At 42.7% G+C, this 19547-nt stretch overlaps 1 protein-coding gene across 1 annotated transcript in view; it reads right to left on the bottom strand.

Moving 5' to 3' along the window:
- Positions 1-19547, bottom strand: part of Ctnna1 (catenin alpha 1) — a 115626-nt gene that overhangs the window by 75955 nt on the left and 20124 nt on the right. Inside the window, exons 2-3 of the mRNA XM_005065284.4 lie at positions 15410-15516; positions 13249-13444 (exon numbers count right to left, since the gene is read on the bottom strand). Of these exons, the coding sequence (XP_005065341.1) occupies positions 13249-13444; positions 15410-15514 (301 nt within the window). The 5' untranslated portion in view covers positions 15515-15516. The remainder of the gene's footprint in view (positions 1-13248; positions 13445-15409; positions 15517-19547) is intronic.

Genomic DNA, 19547 nt, shown 5'->3' with positions numbered 1-19547 from the left:
TGCTATCTTGTTTTTGAAATGCAAGCTTGCATTTAAAATTCTTTGTGGCCAGGCTTGGTGGCACACAGGTGCAATCTCACCTTTCAGGAGGCAGCAACAGCTCAAGGAGATCCACAGCTACATATCAAGTTGGAGGTTAGCCTGAACTACATACATGAGGTTCTGTATCCCTGCCTGCCTACGCACGCACGCACGCACGCACGCACGCACGCAGGCACGCACGCAGGCTTTTGCTGAGCCTAGGCATAGTGGTATATAATGGTACATGGCTATATTAAGAAAGCTGAGCAGAAAACAGACACAACTCCAACCTGAGCTACAAGTTAGGACTTTTGTTTCCTCTCAATTCCCCAAAAATAACTATCTTTTTCCATTCTACCCAGAGTAGCAAAAAACATTACCATAAAGTATCCTATACCTACGGGTTTAATTATCTTTGTACATAAGCCACAGATCTTAAAGATGGAGAATTCAGAAAAGAGAAAGAAGAAAGAGAAGGAAGAGAATCAATCACTCTACCACCATACCAGGCCTCTTCCAGCCTCACCTTGTAGTCACAGAAGGCTATCTGACAAAAACCCTGGCCCCTGGATACACCACCACTACAGAGAACACAACACTCGATTCCAGGAATCTCTGGCAGCTGCTTTTCACAACATTTTATCTCTTGAAAGTGAGCCCAGCCCCATCAAGTTCATATCAAGTTATTTAAATCTGAATCCAGAGAGCCTAGAAAACCTCAGTCTACCCCCTCCTCCCAACCCCTGGTGGCACAGAAACTTTGCATTTTCACTTTTTATAGTTGACAGAATATTTCTTTAAATTAAAATAGAGTGCCACACATATTCATGTTCTCATTTTCCTTACTAATTCAAGTGTGCCCTGCTGCTATTCAGAAACACTCCAAAGAGAGACGCTTGCTTCCTGATTACACATTCAAATAAATGCACTGAACATGCATTCCAACTCGGAATCACGTTCTTTAAGGAATTAACTAGTAGAAACCAAGCTACAGCAGCATCACGCCTGAAGTCACGCCAAAGGCAAATGTTAACGTTTAAAACGGGTGTGGAGGTGCACGCCTGTAATGCCAGCCTTGGGGTGCTTAGGTAGGAGGACAGATGCGAGTCTGAGGCCAGGCTGGGCTACAGAATGAGATTCTGTCTCCAAAACCAAGCCAGCACAGCGGTGTACTCTTAGCACGAGGGAAGAGGTAGGCGAGTTCAAGGTCATCCTCTGCTGCACAGTCAACTAGAGACCAGTCTTGTAGACATGAATACCCATCTCGAAATTCTAAAAGAGGCCGACGAGCTGGCACAGCAGGCAGTGGTACTTACCACCAAGCTGGACGACACGACACAGCACACAAATGTGCATGCATGTATACAGACACGACACAGCACACAAATGTGCATGCATGTATACACAGAATAAGAGTTAAGAAAGAAAAGCATTTTTAAAAACAAAACAACACTAGGATAACTTCCTCTGCTACACTGTACAGATGTGTTAAGACAGCAATATCACCTGCTGCAACTTAAAAGCATTATCTCAGTGGGTGTTATTTCTTGTGAGTTTAACAAGACATCTTAAGAAGAGGAACAGTTTCAAAATGGTAGGAAACATTAGAATTTAATGACTTCACTCTTCTTTCCGCGCTTACAAGCTGGCTGCATTGGCTCTTGAGTCTCTGCAGGGCAGCATATGCTCACACAAGGGCCCTGATCCAGAAGCAGACAGCATCCTTGACACTTCTCAAGCCAAAGAGTAGAGCCTCAACCCTAGAGACAGACAGACAGACAGACAGCTTAAGACATAAAGCTTCCAGGTGACAACCAATTAATAATTCCCCAGAATTTAATTTTGCTTTCAACTAAAATGAAGAGCAAGAGAAAAATTAAGTGACGGGACTGGAGGCATGACAGTTAATTATGAAGTTTTTGGGTTTGTTTGTTTTTTTTTACTTAATCATAAGCCTCAGGAACACATGAAGGGTAGGAAACGGAATGGATGTGCTTCCAACAGATTCAGACATAAAGGGTCAAACAAAGACAGACACAAAGGAAAGAGAAAATTGGACAATTTTACCCAAGCAGGGAAGAAAAAGATGAACAACAAGTCACAAATCAAGACTGAGAAAAATCAGCTGACTTACTGAACCTCATGAAGAAAGTCATTACACCAGTCTTTTTTTTTTTTTTTTTGGTTTTTCGAGACAGGGTTTCTCTGTATTGTTTTTGAGGCTGTCGGTCCAGCCTGGCCTCGAACTCACAGAGATCCGCCTGCCTCTGCCTCCCGAGTGCTGGGATTAAAGGTGTGTGCCACCACCGCCCGGCCACACTACACCAATCTTAAAACATAACCTGACCCAATGTTCATCTTGGTCCAAATGCTGAATGTTTTCATCCAAAAGCATCCTTAACAAATCTGGAAACTCACACTCAGCATACGAGGTAAAAGGTTGTTAAGTGCTTCCTGTGAAAGACCTTGTGTAAGTAAGATGGAGTCCAGCTCCCACGCCTGACGCTCACACCACTTCTCTTCACAGCTGTTTTGTCTATACAGCATGAATTCAGCCAACTCAGATTTCATGGCACCTCCTGTGTACCTGGCAAACCCTGTTCAAAGCGGTCACTGGCGGTTAAGTTGTCCTGGTCACATGTGTCAATCATGTACTATCCAGGCTGTGTACACAGATGTGAGTGACATTGGTCGGAAGCTATCAACAGCTACATTGGACACAGGCCCAATTTTCACTTCCTTCAAAAATGGCTTTAGTCAGCCGCCAGAAGAAAAAAAGGAATACACCTCAAGAAACAAGCAGATTGTGTTCAGTATCTCGTTTGTCAGGAATGAAATACATCACTTAAAGTTGCCTTGCCAAGATTATTAAAAAACAAACAACCAGGGACTAGGAAAATGGCTCATTGAGTGAAGTGCTCAGCACCTCACAAGCATGAAGGATGAAGCAGATACCCAGAACCCACAAGCCTCAGCAGAGACAGGGAATCCCCAGGAGACTGGCTTGTTGCGCTAGTTGGATCGGCAAACTGTGGAGTCAGGAAGAGACTCTGCCTTAGCTGGAAAGCAATCAGACAAGACACCCAACGTCAGCCTTGGGCTTTGCACACCCATGTGCACACACAGACACACAAACACACACCCAATGTCAGCCTTGGGCTTTGCACACCCATGTGCACACACAGACAAATACACACCCAACGTCAGCCTTGGGCTTTCCACACCCATGTGCACACAGACACACACTCAAATACACACCCGACGTCAGCCTTGGGCTTTCCACAACCATGTGCACACACAGACACACAAATACACACCCAACGTCAGCCTTGGGCTTTCCACACCCATGTGCACACAGACACACACTCAAATACACACCCAACGTCAGCCTTGGGCTTTCCACACCCATGTGCACGCACAGACACACAAATACACACCCAACGTCAGCCTTGGGCTTTCCACACCCATGTGCACACACAGACACACAAACACACACCCGACGTCAGCCTTGGGCTTTCCACACCCATGTGCACACACAGACACACAAATGTACATTCAACGTCAGCCTTGGGCTTTGCACACCCATGTGCACACACACACAAATATACACCCAACATCAGCCTTGGGCTTTGCACACCCATGTGCACACACAGACACACACTCAAATACACACCCGACATCAGCCTTGGGCTTTGCACACCCATGTGCACACACAGACACACAAACACACACCCAACGTCAGCCTTGGGCTTTGCACACCCATTTGCACACAGAGACACACAAATACACACCCAACGTCAGCCTTGGGCTTTCCACACCCATGTGCACGCACAGACACACAAACACACACCCAATGTCAGCCTTGGGCTTTGCACACCCGTGTGCACACAGACACACAAACACACACCCAACGTCAGCCTTGGGCTTTGCACACCCGTGTGCACACACAGACACACAAACACACACCCAATGTCAACATTGGGCTTTGCACACCCATATGCACACACAGACACACAAATACACACCCAATGTCAGCCTTGGGCTTTGCACACCCATGTGCACGCACAGACACACAAACACACACCCAATGTCAGCCTTGGGCTTTGCACACCCGTGTGCACACAGACACACAAACACACACCCAACGTCAGCCTTGGGCTTTGCACACCCGTGTGCACACACAGACACACAAACACACACCCAATGTCAACATTGGGCTTTGCACACCCATATGCACACACAGACACACAAATACACACCCAATGTCAGCCTTGGGCTTTGCACACCCATGTGCACGCGCACACAAATGTACACCCAACATCAGCCTTGGGCTTTGCACACCCAGACACACAAATACACGCCCAATGTCAGCCTTAGGCTTTCCACACCCATGTGCACACACAAATATACACCCAACATCAGCCTTGGGCTTTCCACACCCATGTGCACACACAAATATACACCCAACATCAGCCTTGGGCTTTCCACACCCATGTGCACACACAGACACACAAATACACGCCCAATGTCAGCCTTAGGCTTTCCACACCCATGTGCACACACAGACACACAAATACACACCCAATGTCAGCCTTGGGCTTTGTACACCCATGTGCACACACAGACATATGTACCATCAAACACACATAAACACACGAATACACTCTCAAAGCAAAACAAAGCCACACACTCCCTACACACAAATTATTCAAACTGTAAAAGGAAAGCCCCCCATGCTCCCCATCTTACTACATAATGGCTAAGACAATGTTTCAATTAATATCAATTTTTTAGAGGAAACTTTCATTATTCATCCAGTTTTACATGATTATAAAATTGTGTTCCTGACATCTACTTAAAAGTAGCTGGAGATAACTAAGTCATTAGAGAAGGTCACAAATCAACTACGTTTACAAAGTCATGAGCTTTAACAGACAAAATTTCTTGCTCTGAAACTTACCAGTCATGTTTTACATAAAAGGGGCTCAACAGACTAGAATAGTGGTACATGCCTGTTATCTCACAGGGCAGGAGACAGTGGAAGAGAATCAAGAAGTCAGAGCCAGGGCCAGATACATAGCGAGTTCAAAGACGGCCTGAGCTAACAAAATCCTGTCTCAGAGGGAAGGAGAGGGGGAGAGAGAGAGAAAAGGAAAGGGGGAGGAAGAGAGGGAGGGAGGGAGGGAGGGAGGGAGGGAGGGAGGGAGGGAGGGAGGGAGGGAGGGAGGGAGGGAGGGAGGGAGGGAGGGAGGGAGGGAGGGAGGGAGGGAGGGAGGGGTAGGAGGGTTTCAGGTAAAGATTGATACTTCAGAAGGGAACAATTTTGGTTGCTTCCAATAAACTGAAATCTTATCTCTTCAACGCATGACTTTAAACAAGCAAAGCTTATCTAAAATAGAATACTGACCAAAACGCCAAAACTTAAGAAATTCCCCCCAAAATCTTAAAACAGTCACCAGACACAAATAGACATGAGGGGCTGAGGGACACTGCAAGCCAAATATTATCACATTCTCCTTAGATTTCCTGGAAAACACTACTTACTACTCTGCTTCACCATCTGGCCATTTGGAGGAGATTAAGGTTCACACTACTGTTTCTTTGATACTGGAGAAGAGGGTGAATTAAGTTACCAAGACGTTTTCCTGATACTCACCAGGAGAACAACAGTACATACAGAGACGTATATAATAGTCACAAAGTCATGATCAGCTAAGCTATGTGGTGCCAGGGGAAATGGTTCAGGAATTCAAGGTCAACTCCACACACAAGGGGAATTTAAGGGCCAGCCTAGTCCCAGACTCAAAACTAAAAGTGCTTTGCAGAACAAACCTGATAATTTGAGTTCAATTTCTGACTCCACCTGGAAGGAGAATTGGCTCCTGAAAGTTGTCCTCTGTTCTCCACCCCCACCACTCGCTCGCTCTCCCTCCCTCCCTCCCTCTCTCCCTCCCTCCCTCCCTCTCTCCCTCCCTCCCTCCCTCACACACACACACACACACACACACACCTAACAAATTGCAGTCTCTCTGTCTCTGTCTCTCTGTCTCTGTCTCTGTCTCTCTCTCTCTCCACACACACACACCTAACAAAGTGCAGTCTCTCTGTCTCTCTCTGTCTCTCTCTCTCACACACACACACACAAACACACACACACACACACCCCTAACAGAATTGCAGTTAATAAGAAAAGCAAAGGTTTCAACAAAAGAGAACGTTTTACAGAGAGCCAGCCCTGCCTTAGGAGCACTCACACGCACCCCAAAATACTGCAATTTCCCCCCTGCTCTGCTGCTGGAGAGCAAACTCAACACCCCTGTCATGCTAAGTAAGCACTTAACCACAGAGCTACACCCCAGCTTTTAAATTTAATTTTTATCATTTATGTGTATATATGTCACAAGTGTACAATCCCATAGAGGTCAGAACAGGGTGCTGTTACACACAAGTATGAGATGCTCAGTATGGATTCTATGAAACAAATGTGGGTTCTTTGGAAGAGCAGCAAATGTTCTTAACCACTAAGTTATCCCTCCAGCCCCAGAGCAATTTTCTTTTAAGGAAACATTTTAAACTTACAAAAGAAAAAAATCTAATGGGACTATCCTAGCACTTACCAAGACCAACGTATTTTTCCTACACAACACCACTTTATAGCGTATATGTGATCCTCTAGAGAACTCTCCCCCAGTGTCTTTGGGGGTGTGGGGAGGTAAAGATGTATCCAGATTTGTTTCACTGTCCTCTGCCAACAGAAAACCTATTCCAGAATGAGCATGAGTCAAGCTGGGCCACGTATATATACTGAGGAAGAAAAGATTTTTCTGCTGATGACCTAAGATGACTAGGTGTGGGCATCTTGACTAGTACATGTACACATCACATATCAAAACAAATTACCAAAACTGGAAGTTAAGAGAATCCTATGGTCTCAAGACCCTGGACCTTTGACCAATAACTAAACTCAAGAGATACTCCTAGGAATCCTGACTGTGCAAAAGTTCAAATTTCCTCCTAGCTCAAACAGGTCTGAGCTGAATTTCTATAGCACATAGTTGCTAAGGTTATATGATCATGACCAAACTGTAGATAAAACTCATCTAGGAAAAGATTTACAAAAACAATCCTTTAGCTAGGCGGTGGTGGTGCATGCCTTTAATTAATCCAAGCACTCAGGAGGCAGAGGAAGGTGGGATCTCTGTGAGTTCAACAGAGTGAGCTCCAGGACAACCAAGATTAAACAGAGAAACCCTGTATCAAAAGAAAAAAAAAAAATCCTAGAAACTATGACCCTTCAGAAAGCTTTCTAAATGGTTACCAAGCTAGTTCACTAAGCTGTATATCGAACTTATGTGTTTTGTTGTATCATATTACATTTTATCTTTACAAATTTTTCTGCCCCAGGTTGAAGATGGCTCGGTGGTTTAGAACACTGGCGGCTCTTCCGGAGGACCCAGGTTCAATTCCCAGCACCTACACATTGGCTCACACCATCTAGAATTTGTCCAGTGGCTATAACACCCTTTCCTAGCCTTCACAAGGACCAGGCATGTGTGTGGTATACAGATACATGCAGGGGAAGACCCATACATATAAACCATTTTTATGCAATGAGAGACAGACAGACAGACAGACAGACAGACAGACAGACAGACAGACAGACAGACAGACATTGAGCCAAGGCTATGTGCAATTGGTGGAAGGAAAATAAACTCAAAGATCAATGGAAGGAAACACAGAACCCAGGTTTGATTCCACACAAATACAATCAATAGATTCTTAACAAATGTGCAAAATTAATTCAACTGAGGCCACATATCCAACAAACAATACTGGTGCAACGGGATCCCCCCACAGGCAAAAGCAGAGGGAGAGGTTGGCCTAAACACTATACCTGATAAAAAGAAAGAAAAAAAAAGAACCCAAAACACCAAAACAATTCAGACTTAAATACATAATCTAAAAATATAAAAATAGCTGGGTGCAGTGGCACATGATTTTGATCCCAGCAGGGGAAATCCCTGAGTTCAAAGTCAGTCTGGTCTACATAGTAAGTTCCAAGACAGCAAGAGCTACAGAGAGAGACCCTGTCTCGACACCCTCAAAGATGAGAGGGAGGGGAAGATGGATGGGAGGAGGGATGAGAGGATGGATGGATGGATGAGAATTTAAAAAAAAACAGGAAAATCTTCATGAGATAAGACTTAGTGGAAGAATTTAGATCCATAATTGTGTGGGAAGCCAATACAATAGACTTAATCAAAATTAAAGTTTTATTGTCGGGGGGGGGGGTGTTAAAAGGCTGGAGAAATGATTCAACAGTTAAGACTGCAGCTTTCTCTAGCAGATGATCCAATTTTGGTTACCAGCACTCATATGAGGCAGCTCAAAACGGTCTGTGATTCCAGCTCCAGAGAATTCAATATCCTCGTCTGACCTTCAAGTGCACCTATACCCACATACATACATCCATACATACAGATACATACACATATGTGCATAACTAAAAATAAAATCCTTATGAACAAAAGGGAAAATTACTGTTAAGAGGATAAAGAAATCTCTACTTTCCCATGAACAAGTTATAACCATGCCATGGAGTAGCAATTAAAAGTTTAAACAATCATTATGTACACCTATATTGATGGTCTTCAAGATCAGACACTCTGTTCTCAGTGGAGAAAAAACCCAATCTCAAAAGATGAATGTAGCAACCTTAAAAAGGACAGAATTACAAAGTGATTCAGGAAAAAGGACAAGAGGTACATGAATGAATAGCAAGAAGAAGATTGGATCTTTGAGAAAATGAACTGGTTCCTTGTATCTTGACTGAGCACTAGTTATATAAAATCTACAGCTGTAACAAAAAGGAAAGTGTCCTGATTCTGAAGTCATACTATTATACATAGTTCCTAAAGATATAAACAAGAAAAATGGATGAAGGTACCACTGGACCTCTCCACTACCTCTACAATCACCAGCTAATGTATAATTGTTTCAAAATAAAAAGTTAAAATAATGTAACCAATTGACTGTTGTTAGTGTAACTAAATTACTGGACCAAATATTGTCAAGCAATGTTAACTAAAAATTAGCACAGCTGAATTCAAACAGCTCTTTGCTGAGACAAGGGTTGTTCCCCATGTCTGTGCTCCCTACCACCCACCTCCCCCACCCTCTGGTTCAGAGACAGTATCGTGTATCCCAGGATGTATCCCAATCAGGCTTTGAATTCACTATGTAGCTAAGGATGGCCTAGAACTTCCTGCCTCCACCTACTGAGTACTGAGCTTACAAGGGAATGCCACACTTCTGCCTCGTTTTATGTGACGCTGAGATCAAACCCAGGGTCTCAGGCATACTAAGCAAGCACTAGCAACTGAGCCACATCCCAAGTCCCTGGAACAAATACTTCTAACTTTAAATAATTTGCCTCAGTTCTTAGCACCCCCCATTGCCTCAACATGTTCCTAAAATGATTCCCGTTACAAGAAAATAAATTACACAGTAGTTCATGTACCAAGTCCTTAATTTTTATCTATTAAAAGAACAGTTATTTGCACAAGAGTTACCCTGCAAGACAGCTTACTCCTTTGCATCTCTTCCTCCATTCCCCCTACCACACAGCAATGACGATGGTGTCCAGACACAGCCTCCAGACTATCTCCTCTCTCTCAACCTCTTAACCTTCCTATACAAAGCTCAAAGACTAATCTCCCATGAACCACTACTTTTCCTTACATTTTATGTTGCCCAGATGGTAGAACTTCTTAAAAATAAAGAAACATTCCATTAATCCCAGCACTTGGGAGGCAGAGACAGGCTGATCTCTGTGAGTTCCAGGGCAGCCTGGTCTACAGAGCTAGTTCCAGGACAGTCTCCAAAACAATACAGAGAAGCCCTGTCTCGAAAAAAACAAAAAAACAAAAAACAAAGCCAGGCGTTGGTGGCGCACGCCTTTAATCCCAGCACTCGGGAGGCAGAGGCAGGTGGATCTCTGTGAGTTTGAGGCCAGCCTGGTCTACAGGGTGAGTTCCAGAACAGCCTCCAAAGCCACAGAGAAACCCTGTCTCAAAAAAAAAAAAAAAAAAACAGACAAAAAAAGCATTCCAGTTTAAATTTTTTAAGAAGGTTTTAGAAATAAACACAAACCAATACTGGAAAGACCTGCTTCCCGAGGGGGTGAGAGCCCTGCTATCAATCACTGGGGCATACGGGAAGCTGTAAGCCTGTCCCAACAATAGAACCCTGTGATTCTACATCATTCCCTAAAAGTCCTTCCCTTCCGCACCTGGCACTCCAAGCCACTCTCAAAAATAGTGCCTAGGCCAAGAGCACGCCCTTAACTTCAGCTACTGGAGAGGCTGGAAGGTAAATTCAAAGCCAGCCTGGGCCTGAAAACAGAACAAAACCAAAACAACCACAGGAAACAATAATTTCCTAGACCAATTAGGGGAAGGACGTTTTCTGAGATCAAACCCAGGCCCTTGTGCACACACCTTCATTCTCGTTCGTGTTCTCTCTCTCTCTCTCTCTCTCTCTCTCTCTCTCTCTCTCTCTCTCTCTCTCTCTCTCACACACACACACACACACACACACACACACACACACACACACACACGAAAAGGGCAAGGTTTTTCTGGCTCGTATGTAGACCAGCCTGGCCTTAAAAATCACAGAGATCCACCCGCCTCTGCCTGCCAAGTGCTAGGATTAAAGGTGTAGGCCACCCCAGTGCGACTTTTCTAATTTAAATCATCTCATCTGTTTGTTGAATGTCCCTTAGACAGCTATGTGCTTTCTTTTTCTAGTCAGAATTATTATTATTCAAGGACTCACAAAACACTTCAGATAACCAGAGGCAACCCTCCTCTGTATGAACTGCTGCAACACATATGCATGGGACCAGGCATGATGGCACACACTTACGATAATTTGGGAAACTGGGGCAAAATGATCCAGTGTCCCAGGCAAGCCTGAGCTAGGCAGCAAGACCCCCATCTTTAAAAATAGAAAAGAACCTACTGTGTGCACAAGACTTCAGTGACTTACGATGAGTAAAGGGTGTCTTTGCGAGTAATGGGCTGCTTGACCCTGTGAAAACACTAAAAGCACTAAGAGTATCGGCCCCTTACGATTCCCCACCTACATGAAAGCATTCGCATTTGTCAGTCAATGGGAAGTAAAGCACACTTAAATTTTGAGGAAGGAAATACAGGCTCACACTGTATACTCTTTAGGAAATAATTAATTATCCTAAAACACATACCTATCACAAACCAGGTCCACGTCAGGTACCACAGAGAAAGACCACCAAGGCTACAAAATAAGCTGGGAAGAGGCAGGCAACCCATTTAACCATCACTATGATAAGAACTAGGAAAAGACCCTGAAAACTAATGCTGACCTCATGGAAGAAAGGACACTTAGGAGATGTGGCGATGTGCTTCAGCCTGCGGAACGCAGAGCGCCTAGCTGAAGGAGACTGTCGTCATAGCGTAACTTGAGGCCATGGAGATTAGACCTGAACTTGACAACCGGCTCCCATTTTCGACAGGAGACTCACCTGGTCATTTTATTACCCTGAAGGAAACCTGTGCTTTATGAATGTGGATGTTTCTGACACACTGACAACATTATGGTGGTGTCTTAAGGTATCCAGATTTTCATACATGTTATTCACATAAAGGACCAATACAAAAGGAAAATTATGCTACAAAACTATATGCATTCATTAATTATGGTTGCACAGAAAAGAAAGCACAGGGCACACACAAACCCCTTACACAAGGTCTGTCTTGGAACTCAAAAGTATTACAAATAAACAAACACTTCTTTATAGCAAGCTTATATTTTTTAAAAAGATTTATTTTTTATTTGTTTCCCAGGACTGTTGTTTATCATTTGTTTGTTTGTTTGTTTGTTTATTATGTGCACAGTGTTCTGTATGTATGTATCCCTGCAGGTCAGAAGAGGGCACCAGATCTCATTACAGATGGTTGTGAGCCACCATGTGGTTGCTGGGAATTGAACTCAGAACCTCTGGAAGAGAGGTCGGTGCTCTTAATCCCTGAGCCATCTCTCCAGCTACAAACTTGCATTTTTTTTTAACAGTGTAGGGAAATCTTAGATTAGGAATTAGCAAACTGTATTTGTATATCAAAACAGCATACCTTCTGCTTTTCTAAGTGTTATTAGAACACACCTTGTGCATTTGTGCACATATTCCCAATAGCTGCTGTCCCAACTCAACTGTAGGGCTGAATAGTTTCAGCAGAGATTCTACGGCCAGTAAACTAAAATGCTACCTGGCCCTTTACCAAAATAAACAAACAAACAAATAAATAACTAGAAGCCCCTAAGTAATCAAAAGTAGTCAACACTGATACAAAGCAAACACATCTTAAACTACCTTTAGGAACCAAGTGTTCCCATAGATATCAATAAGGTGTTTCCTGAGGTAAGCATTTATTTAATATACTAGTAAAACAAGCTACATCAGGGCTTAGGATCACTAGAGAAAGGAATTCATAATTTATTATGATGACTAGTAAGTCATTCAAAAACCAATGGCAGCTTCAAAGGAACATGTATGATCCTTTGGGGTTAGTTGGCAGTACTGTCATCTGAATAATGAATATAAATGGATATGTGTTTCCATCGTAGTTTATTCATATACTAGGCAAAAAGTATGCTGATGGCTACTGGCAGTAGATTTCACCTCCCCGCTACAGAACTTCCAGATTGTTCATACAGCAGAGCAGTCAACTTTCCCCTGGTGAATGACTCATTAGAAAAAAACCCAGTTAGGGCCAGTAAAGGCAGGTGCTGCCAAGACTGATAACCTGAGTTCAACACATACAGTTTTAAAAAAACTGACTCCCACAAGCTGTCCTCTGACTTCCACTTACGTGGTAAGTACAAACACAGGCACGCGTACTGATATAAGTAAATGTACTTTCTTTTTGGTTTTGGTTTTTGTTCTGTTTTAAGATTTATTTATTCTGTATACAGTGTTCTGCCTGCAGGCCAAAAGGGGTCACCAGATATTGTTACGGATGGTTGTGAGCCACCATGTGGGTGCTGGGAATTGAACTCAGGACCTCTGGAAGAGCAGCCAGTGCTCTTAACCTGAGCCATCTCTCCAGCCCCTGTAATTATGATTTTTAAATTTTACTAAATTTCTAGGAACACCTCTCTTCATATGAAAAGCAATTATTGACCTACCTTGTTTTCGAACATCTTCTACAGCAGCCACAAGCTCCTCCTTGAGAAACTGACTCTCTTTTGCAATTTTATCCCCCTTTTCCAAGAAATTCTCAGTTGCTTGTTCAACAGATGCAGCCAAAACATGGGCCTTCTTAGAACGACCCCTCTTTTTATTAGAGGGTCCTTTACTGTTGGTGTTGACCAGGGTTGTCACCTAAGAGTTTAATTTTTTAAAATGGATTAATCATTTAAAATAAAAATAACAGACCAATTAATACTTTAAAGATAGCAAACCTACATTCGCAAGGAAGCAAGGCAATCGCACTTACAACGCTCGCTAACCCTGAAATAGCAAATTGCTTTCCATATTTGACAATAGAAAAAACGATGCTATAGTTTCCAAAATAATTTCCCGATATGTAAGATAAGAAATGCAATGCGTATTTTAATTTCTTAAATAACCATTAGGTTTTAGAGTGACTTCACAGCCTAAAACTAAGATTAGTGATAAGTGCAATGCTGAACATGAATTTAGCTTTACCAGAAGGCTACATTTTGTCATTGTCACCAACCTGCAAAATGTTTTAAGATAACTTACTTCTGAAGTCTGTTCAAGCTTATTATCACGAATCTTAGCATTAATTAGCAAAGGTCCTTAATAAAGGAAAGAAAGCTTTCCCACAGGTGTGATACTGTGGATGATGGTTAAAGTCCCAGAGTTTTTAGCCATAATTAGTGTTTAATAGACCAGATGATCTGTAGGTTGAAGATGATTCAAGACTCGTTAGTGTGTAAATCTGTCAAACACAAGGCCTGAAAGGTGTAATATAGATTCCATCTAACCCACACAACTACATGAAGACATGAAACAATAGTTTGTGACATGGATGGCAATTTTTGTTTTTTTGTTTTGTTTTTTGAGACAGGGTTTCTCTGTGTAGCTTTGGAGCCTGTCCTGGCACTCGCTCTGTAGACCAGACTGGCCTCGAACTCACAGAGATCCTCCTGCCTCTGCCTCCCAAGTGCTGGGATTAAAGGCATGCGCCACCAACGCCAGGTGGCTGGCAATTTTTAAGACACTAAATTCCATTCTCATTGCCTCTCTCCTCTAATATATAATTAAAACACATAAACTAGCTGTACCAGAAAGTAAAAATGTATAGCTAGCTGCTAAGTTAAGAAATGCCATCACTTTATGATACATGTAGCAGAATATAACAAACCTGCACCCTCAAACTCAAGCTACTTGCCCACTATTCCTACACAACCAACGGCGCACGAAGTTGAATGAGGAATGTCGACAATGAAGTCCTATCCTCCTTGGGTTTCCCCGCTAATAGAGGGTGAAATTATGGGCAAGGCACAAATATTTGGAAATTTGCACTATATACTAATAACATTTACTATCAGCAATAACACTTTAGAAAATGGGGGGCTGGAGAGATGGCTCAGAGGTTAAGAGCACTGGCTGCTCTTCCAGATGTCCCGAGTTCAGCTCCCAGCAACCACATGGTGGCTCACAACCACCTATAATGCAGTTTGGTGCCCTCTTCTGGCCTGCAGGGATACATGCAGACAGAACACTGTATACATAACAAATAAATAAACTTTTTAAAAAAAGACTTCAGAAAATGGTAACAGCTGTGGTCTAGACTAAGAATTTACTAAAGCCAGGCATGGTGACAAAAATCCAAGCAGTATTTACAAGGTGAAGACAGGGAGTAGGAGAGTTCAAGTCTGGTCACAGCTACCTAAGAAGCTTTGAGGCCAGTCTTGGTGATATAGAACCCTGTGTCAAAAAAAACGGTAACAAAAAGAATTAAATAAAAATATGTGGGGCTGGAGAGATGGCTTAGTGGTTAAGAACATTGGCTGCTCTTCCAGAGAACCCGGGTTCAATTCCCAGCACCCACATGGCAGCTCACAACTGTCTGTATCTTCAGGATCCAACATCCTCACACAGACATGCGCCAATGCAAAATGAAAATAAATAATTTTAAATAAATATGTGCTGACATTCAGTTAGTGATGAAGTCAAATTATCTAAGTACTATCAGACTAACTAAACTCAACTAATTCACTAAGACACTGAGCTAACACCCTTGGTCACGAGTCTGCTAGCCTGGCCTACTGCAAAAGAATGTTAGAACAACTATGCAAATTGATTCCAAATCCTTACCTGTGTAACAAGAGGCTCCAATAGTCTTTCAACAGCCAGAGTCCTGATCTCCAGACTTTTGGGGTCCCATTTGAAGTTTATGTTGCCAGTGTGGACGGCAGTCATTTCTAAGAAACAAAAAGTCAAAGTCAGGCAAAGGTCAAACAAACATAAAAATGCTTACTTCTAACAAAGACTTTCCTATCAGTAAAGCAGCATTCACAAGATGAAATGATTGCAACTAACCTGCAAATGACCTCTTATACATAACAATTTCATGTTTACAAACACTAAGGGACAATCCTGAGCACAGACATCCAATTTTGGCTTCTCTGATACCAAGATATTTCTAGTTCCAGTTTTCCCAGTCCAACGGTGATGCAGCATGAAAGCTAACAAGAAGGATATTTTTGTTCGTTTGCTTGTTTGTTTGTTTGTTTGTTTTTCTGAGACAGGGTTTCTCTGTGTAACAGCCCGGGCTGTCCTGGAACTCGCTCTGTAGACCAGGCTGGCCTCAAACTCACAGAGATCCGCCTGCTGCTGCCTCCAGTGTGCTGGGATCAAAGGCATGTGCCGCCCCCCGCTGCCGCCCCCCCCCCCCGTCCGTCCGTCCGTTTCCCCCTCCCTAAAGGGAAGGGTATTTTAAAAGAAATGTCTGCCCAAGTCTGATGCTGAATGCTTCTAATCCCAGCACTGGAGAGGCACAGGCAGTCAAATCTCTATGAGTTTGAAGCCAAGCTGTTCTACATAATGAGTTCTAGGCCAGCCAAGACTATATAGTGAAACTGTGATTTAAAAAAAAAAGGAGGGGGGGGGATTTCTTCAGAAACTAATACAGAAAAAAATTCTACTAATTTTTCCCTCCCTTCTACTGCAGTGTCCGAAGGCATGCCTCACTTCACTGTTGTTTTAGATTTAAGAATGTATGCTGTATGTGTTTAAGTGATGGTTTAATCTGCATGTGCGTCTGTGCACCATTTGTGTGCCAGGAGCCCAAAGAGGTCAAGAAAGGGCACCAGTTCCTCTAGAACTAGAATTACATGGATGGTTGTAAACCACCACGCAGTGCTGGACATGGAAACAAGATTCTCTGCAAACACAAAGCGCTCTCAACCACTGAGCCATCTCTCCAGCCCATTTTGCATATTTAACCAGAGTTTAATGACATGGAAAGTGAATCCTATTTTATGCCACAGATACCTTTAGCAATTTAACAGAATCTATACACTATAAAAATATAATATAAGCCATTTGTGTATCTTCAAATTTTCTAGTAGCCACCATGAAAACATAAAAAATGGATTTTAATAATATACTTTATTTAATCCAAAATATTCCAATATGTAATCAATATATTTTTGTAATGAGAGATGCTTTATCCAGGCACCAAGTACTCAAAAATATAGTATGTACTGTTTTACATTTATGAAATAATTCAAGTCAGACAAGTCACATTAGAAGTCTTCAGTAGGGGCTGGAGAGATGGCTCAGAGGACTAGAGCACTGGCTGCTCTTCCAGAGGTCCTGAGTTCAATTCCCAGCACCCACATGGTGGCCCAACCATCTATAAATGAGATCTGGCGCCCTCTTCTGGCATACAGGCATCCAGGCAGGCAGGACACTGTATGCTTAATAAATTAATAAATCTTTTTTTTAAAGTTTACAGTAATTCGGAGGGTATTGGCGCACACGTTTAATCCCAACACACAGAGGCAGGAATATCTGAGTCCAAGGCCAGCCTGGTCTACAGAGTGAGTTCCAGGACAGCCAGGGCTACACAGAGAAACCCTGTCTTGAAAGAAAGAAAAGTGATCAGTAGAGTCATGCAGCTAAGCAGTGTACCTTAAGCACCCTACCATGCAGATCACAAGCTCTGATAACTACTTCCCAGTAATGCTGGTCATGTCATGCATGTTTTTCTTTCAAGACATGCTCTACGTTACTACACCTATGAGAAGCACGATGTTCCTGCTGATTACAAAGCAGGCACGGCGGGAAACGGTGGCTTTTATACATATTAATGACAAAAGGAAATGCTAAATTCCTATAAGTGGTCACTGAAAACAAGGACAAAATTTTCCAATCCAAATTCACAATATATTAAGAAATGTCAGTCTAGGCAGATGTGGTGGTGGTGCAAGCCTTTAATCCCAACACTCAGGAGGCAGATGATCTCTGTGAGTTTAAGGCCAGCCTGGTCGAGAGTGAGTTCCCATACAGCTGGAACTACATAGTGAGACTCTCAAATGGGGGTAGGGGAGAATGAAGGAAGAAAGGAGGAAGGGAGGGACGGACGGACGGACGGAGGGGGGCTCAGTCCACTAATGAAATGGCTCAGCAGCTAAAACACTGGCTGCTTCTGCCAAAGATCCCATTGGGCAGCTCACAGCCACTCCCGCTCCAGGCAATCCACAGAACCACCACCCACCAGGCTCTTAACTCTATTTTCTAATTTTACAGAACTACAATCATTCAGGGGGAAAAAAGTTATTTTCATAATTAACAAAATTAAACTCTTTACATGATATAATGAGGACAACAAAATCCAAGAGCACACTTAATCATCTTAACTACTTTGAACTTGTATCATTTATACAGGAAGATTACCAACCAGTGTGTGTCTGGTTTTTTTTCCCCAAAAAGCTTTTCTACAGATTTAATTAGATAACACAGATTGTGATCTTCTAGATGGTATAGTCTACATTAGTATGAATTACGGGGATAGTTCTTCCAAACAAAAGAACCTAATAAATACAGAGTAATGTACTTAATAAAACACCACTTAGGCCTAGCATATATATAGCTTACCCTGTTAATCCCAGCACTCAGAAAGTGTAGGAAGAAAGATCACAAATCAAAGACCAATCAAGCTAAGGAATAAAAGTCTGTCACAAAGTAACAAAAGCTTTTGAAAGGTAAGAAACTGGGGAAATCACCGTTTAGGAACAACCACAGTAATAAATGGTCCATTTGGCTGGAGTCAGCCCCACAGTTAAGAAGAGCACTGTTCTTGCAAAGGACCCAAGTTCATACGATTCACAACTGCCTGTAACTCCAGACCCAGGGGCATCCAGCCTGACCCCCCACAGGCAGTTTGCACCCACATGCACAAAACAACAGACACATCAGACACACACACACACAATTAAAAAAAATTTTAATGGGAGAAGGTTGAGACAGGGTCCACTATGTAGCCCGGGCTGGCCTGGCTGACCTCCACCTGGCCTGGTCCTATGCTTCTGTAGAGATCAAAGGCCTAAGGAAGGATCTTTAAAAAGAAAAAAGAAAAAAAAAGGAGGCAGGTGCTAACTGAAATACTGAATAACTACACAGTGTCGTCAAAACCCAGAGTATTTATGACAAAGGAAGAAAGCACTAACTTTGCAGTATTAAATGGAACGCACACCCTTAATCAAGCCATGAAGACATCAGTAACAGAGGACAAACTGGCACCAGACCTGACACGATCCACTAAGAAAGATAAAACATGGGGCTATAGGGATGGCTCGGCAGTTAAGAGTAAACACTGCTATGGTGACGTCACAGCCTTTTACACAGCACCTGGGAGGCAGAGGCAGGTGGATGTCCTTGAGTTCAAAGCCAGCACATACTGCTCTTCCAGAGGACCCAAGTTCAGTCAACAGCACTCACATCAGGCAGCTCACAACTGCAGATCCAACTCCAGTGATCTCTGTAGTACTTTATCCCAAAACTACATAACTTCAGCCTAATGTTAAGTAAATATCAGACCAAACGATAGTGAGCCACAATCCACAAAAATCAAGAAAAGGTCAAGAAACCCAAAGACACAAAATCTGAAAATGGATTCTGATTTTATAATAAAGCATAATAATTGGTGTTAAATTTACAAATTTTCATCATTTCACTTTAATTATCTAAGCATCAATAAAACACTGAATCACATAACGGGAATGAAAATAAGTGGACTTGCTTAATCTAACACCACAAAACGCACTTTCCAGAGAATCTGTTCCCTATGCTTATGTTATGCCCAGTCTATATACTTTGGTCTTTAAAGGTTATTTGTCCACTAGTCAGTAAGCCGTAAGAGACGGGATGGTCTAGGTTGTTAAAGACTGCTAACAGCTCAAGCAAATGTCATCAAATGTCACGGATAAGACATTTCAGGAGAAACTAT

Source organism: Mesocricetus auratus, unplaced genomic scaffold (genome assembly GCF_017639785.1).
Source record: "Mesocricetus auratus isolate SY011 unplaced genomic scaffold, BCM_Maur_2.0 Super-Scaffold_100015, whole genome shotgun sequence".
NCBI lineage: Eukaryota > Metazoa > Chordata > Mammalia > Rodentia > Cricetidae > Mesocricetus > Mesocricetus auratus.
The sequence above is the reverse complement of the archived record's forward strand: the minus strand, read 5'-3'. Positions and strand labels throughout refer to the sequence as shown.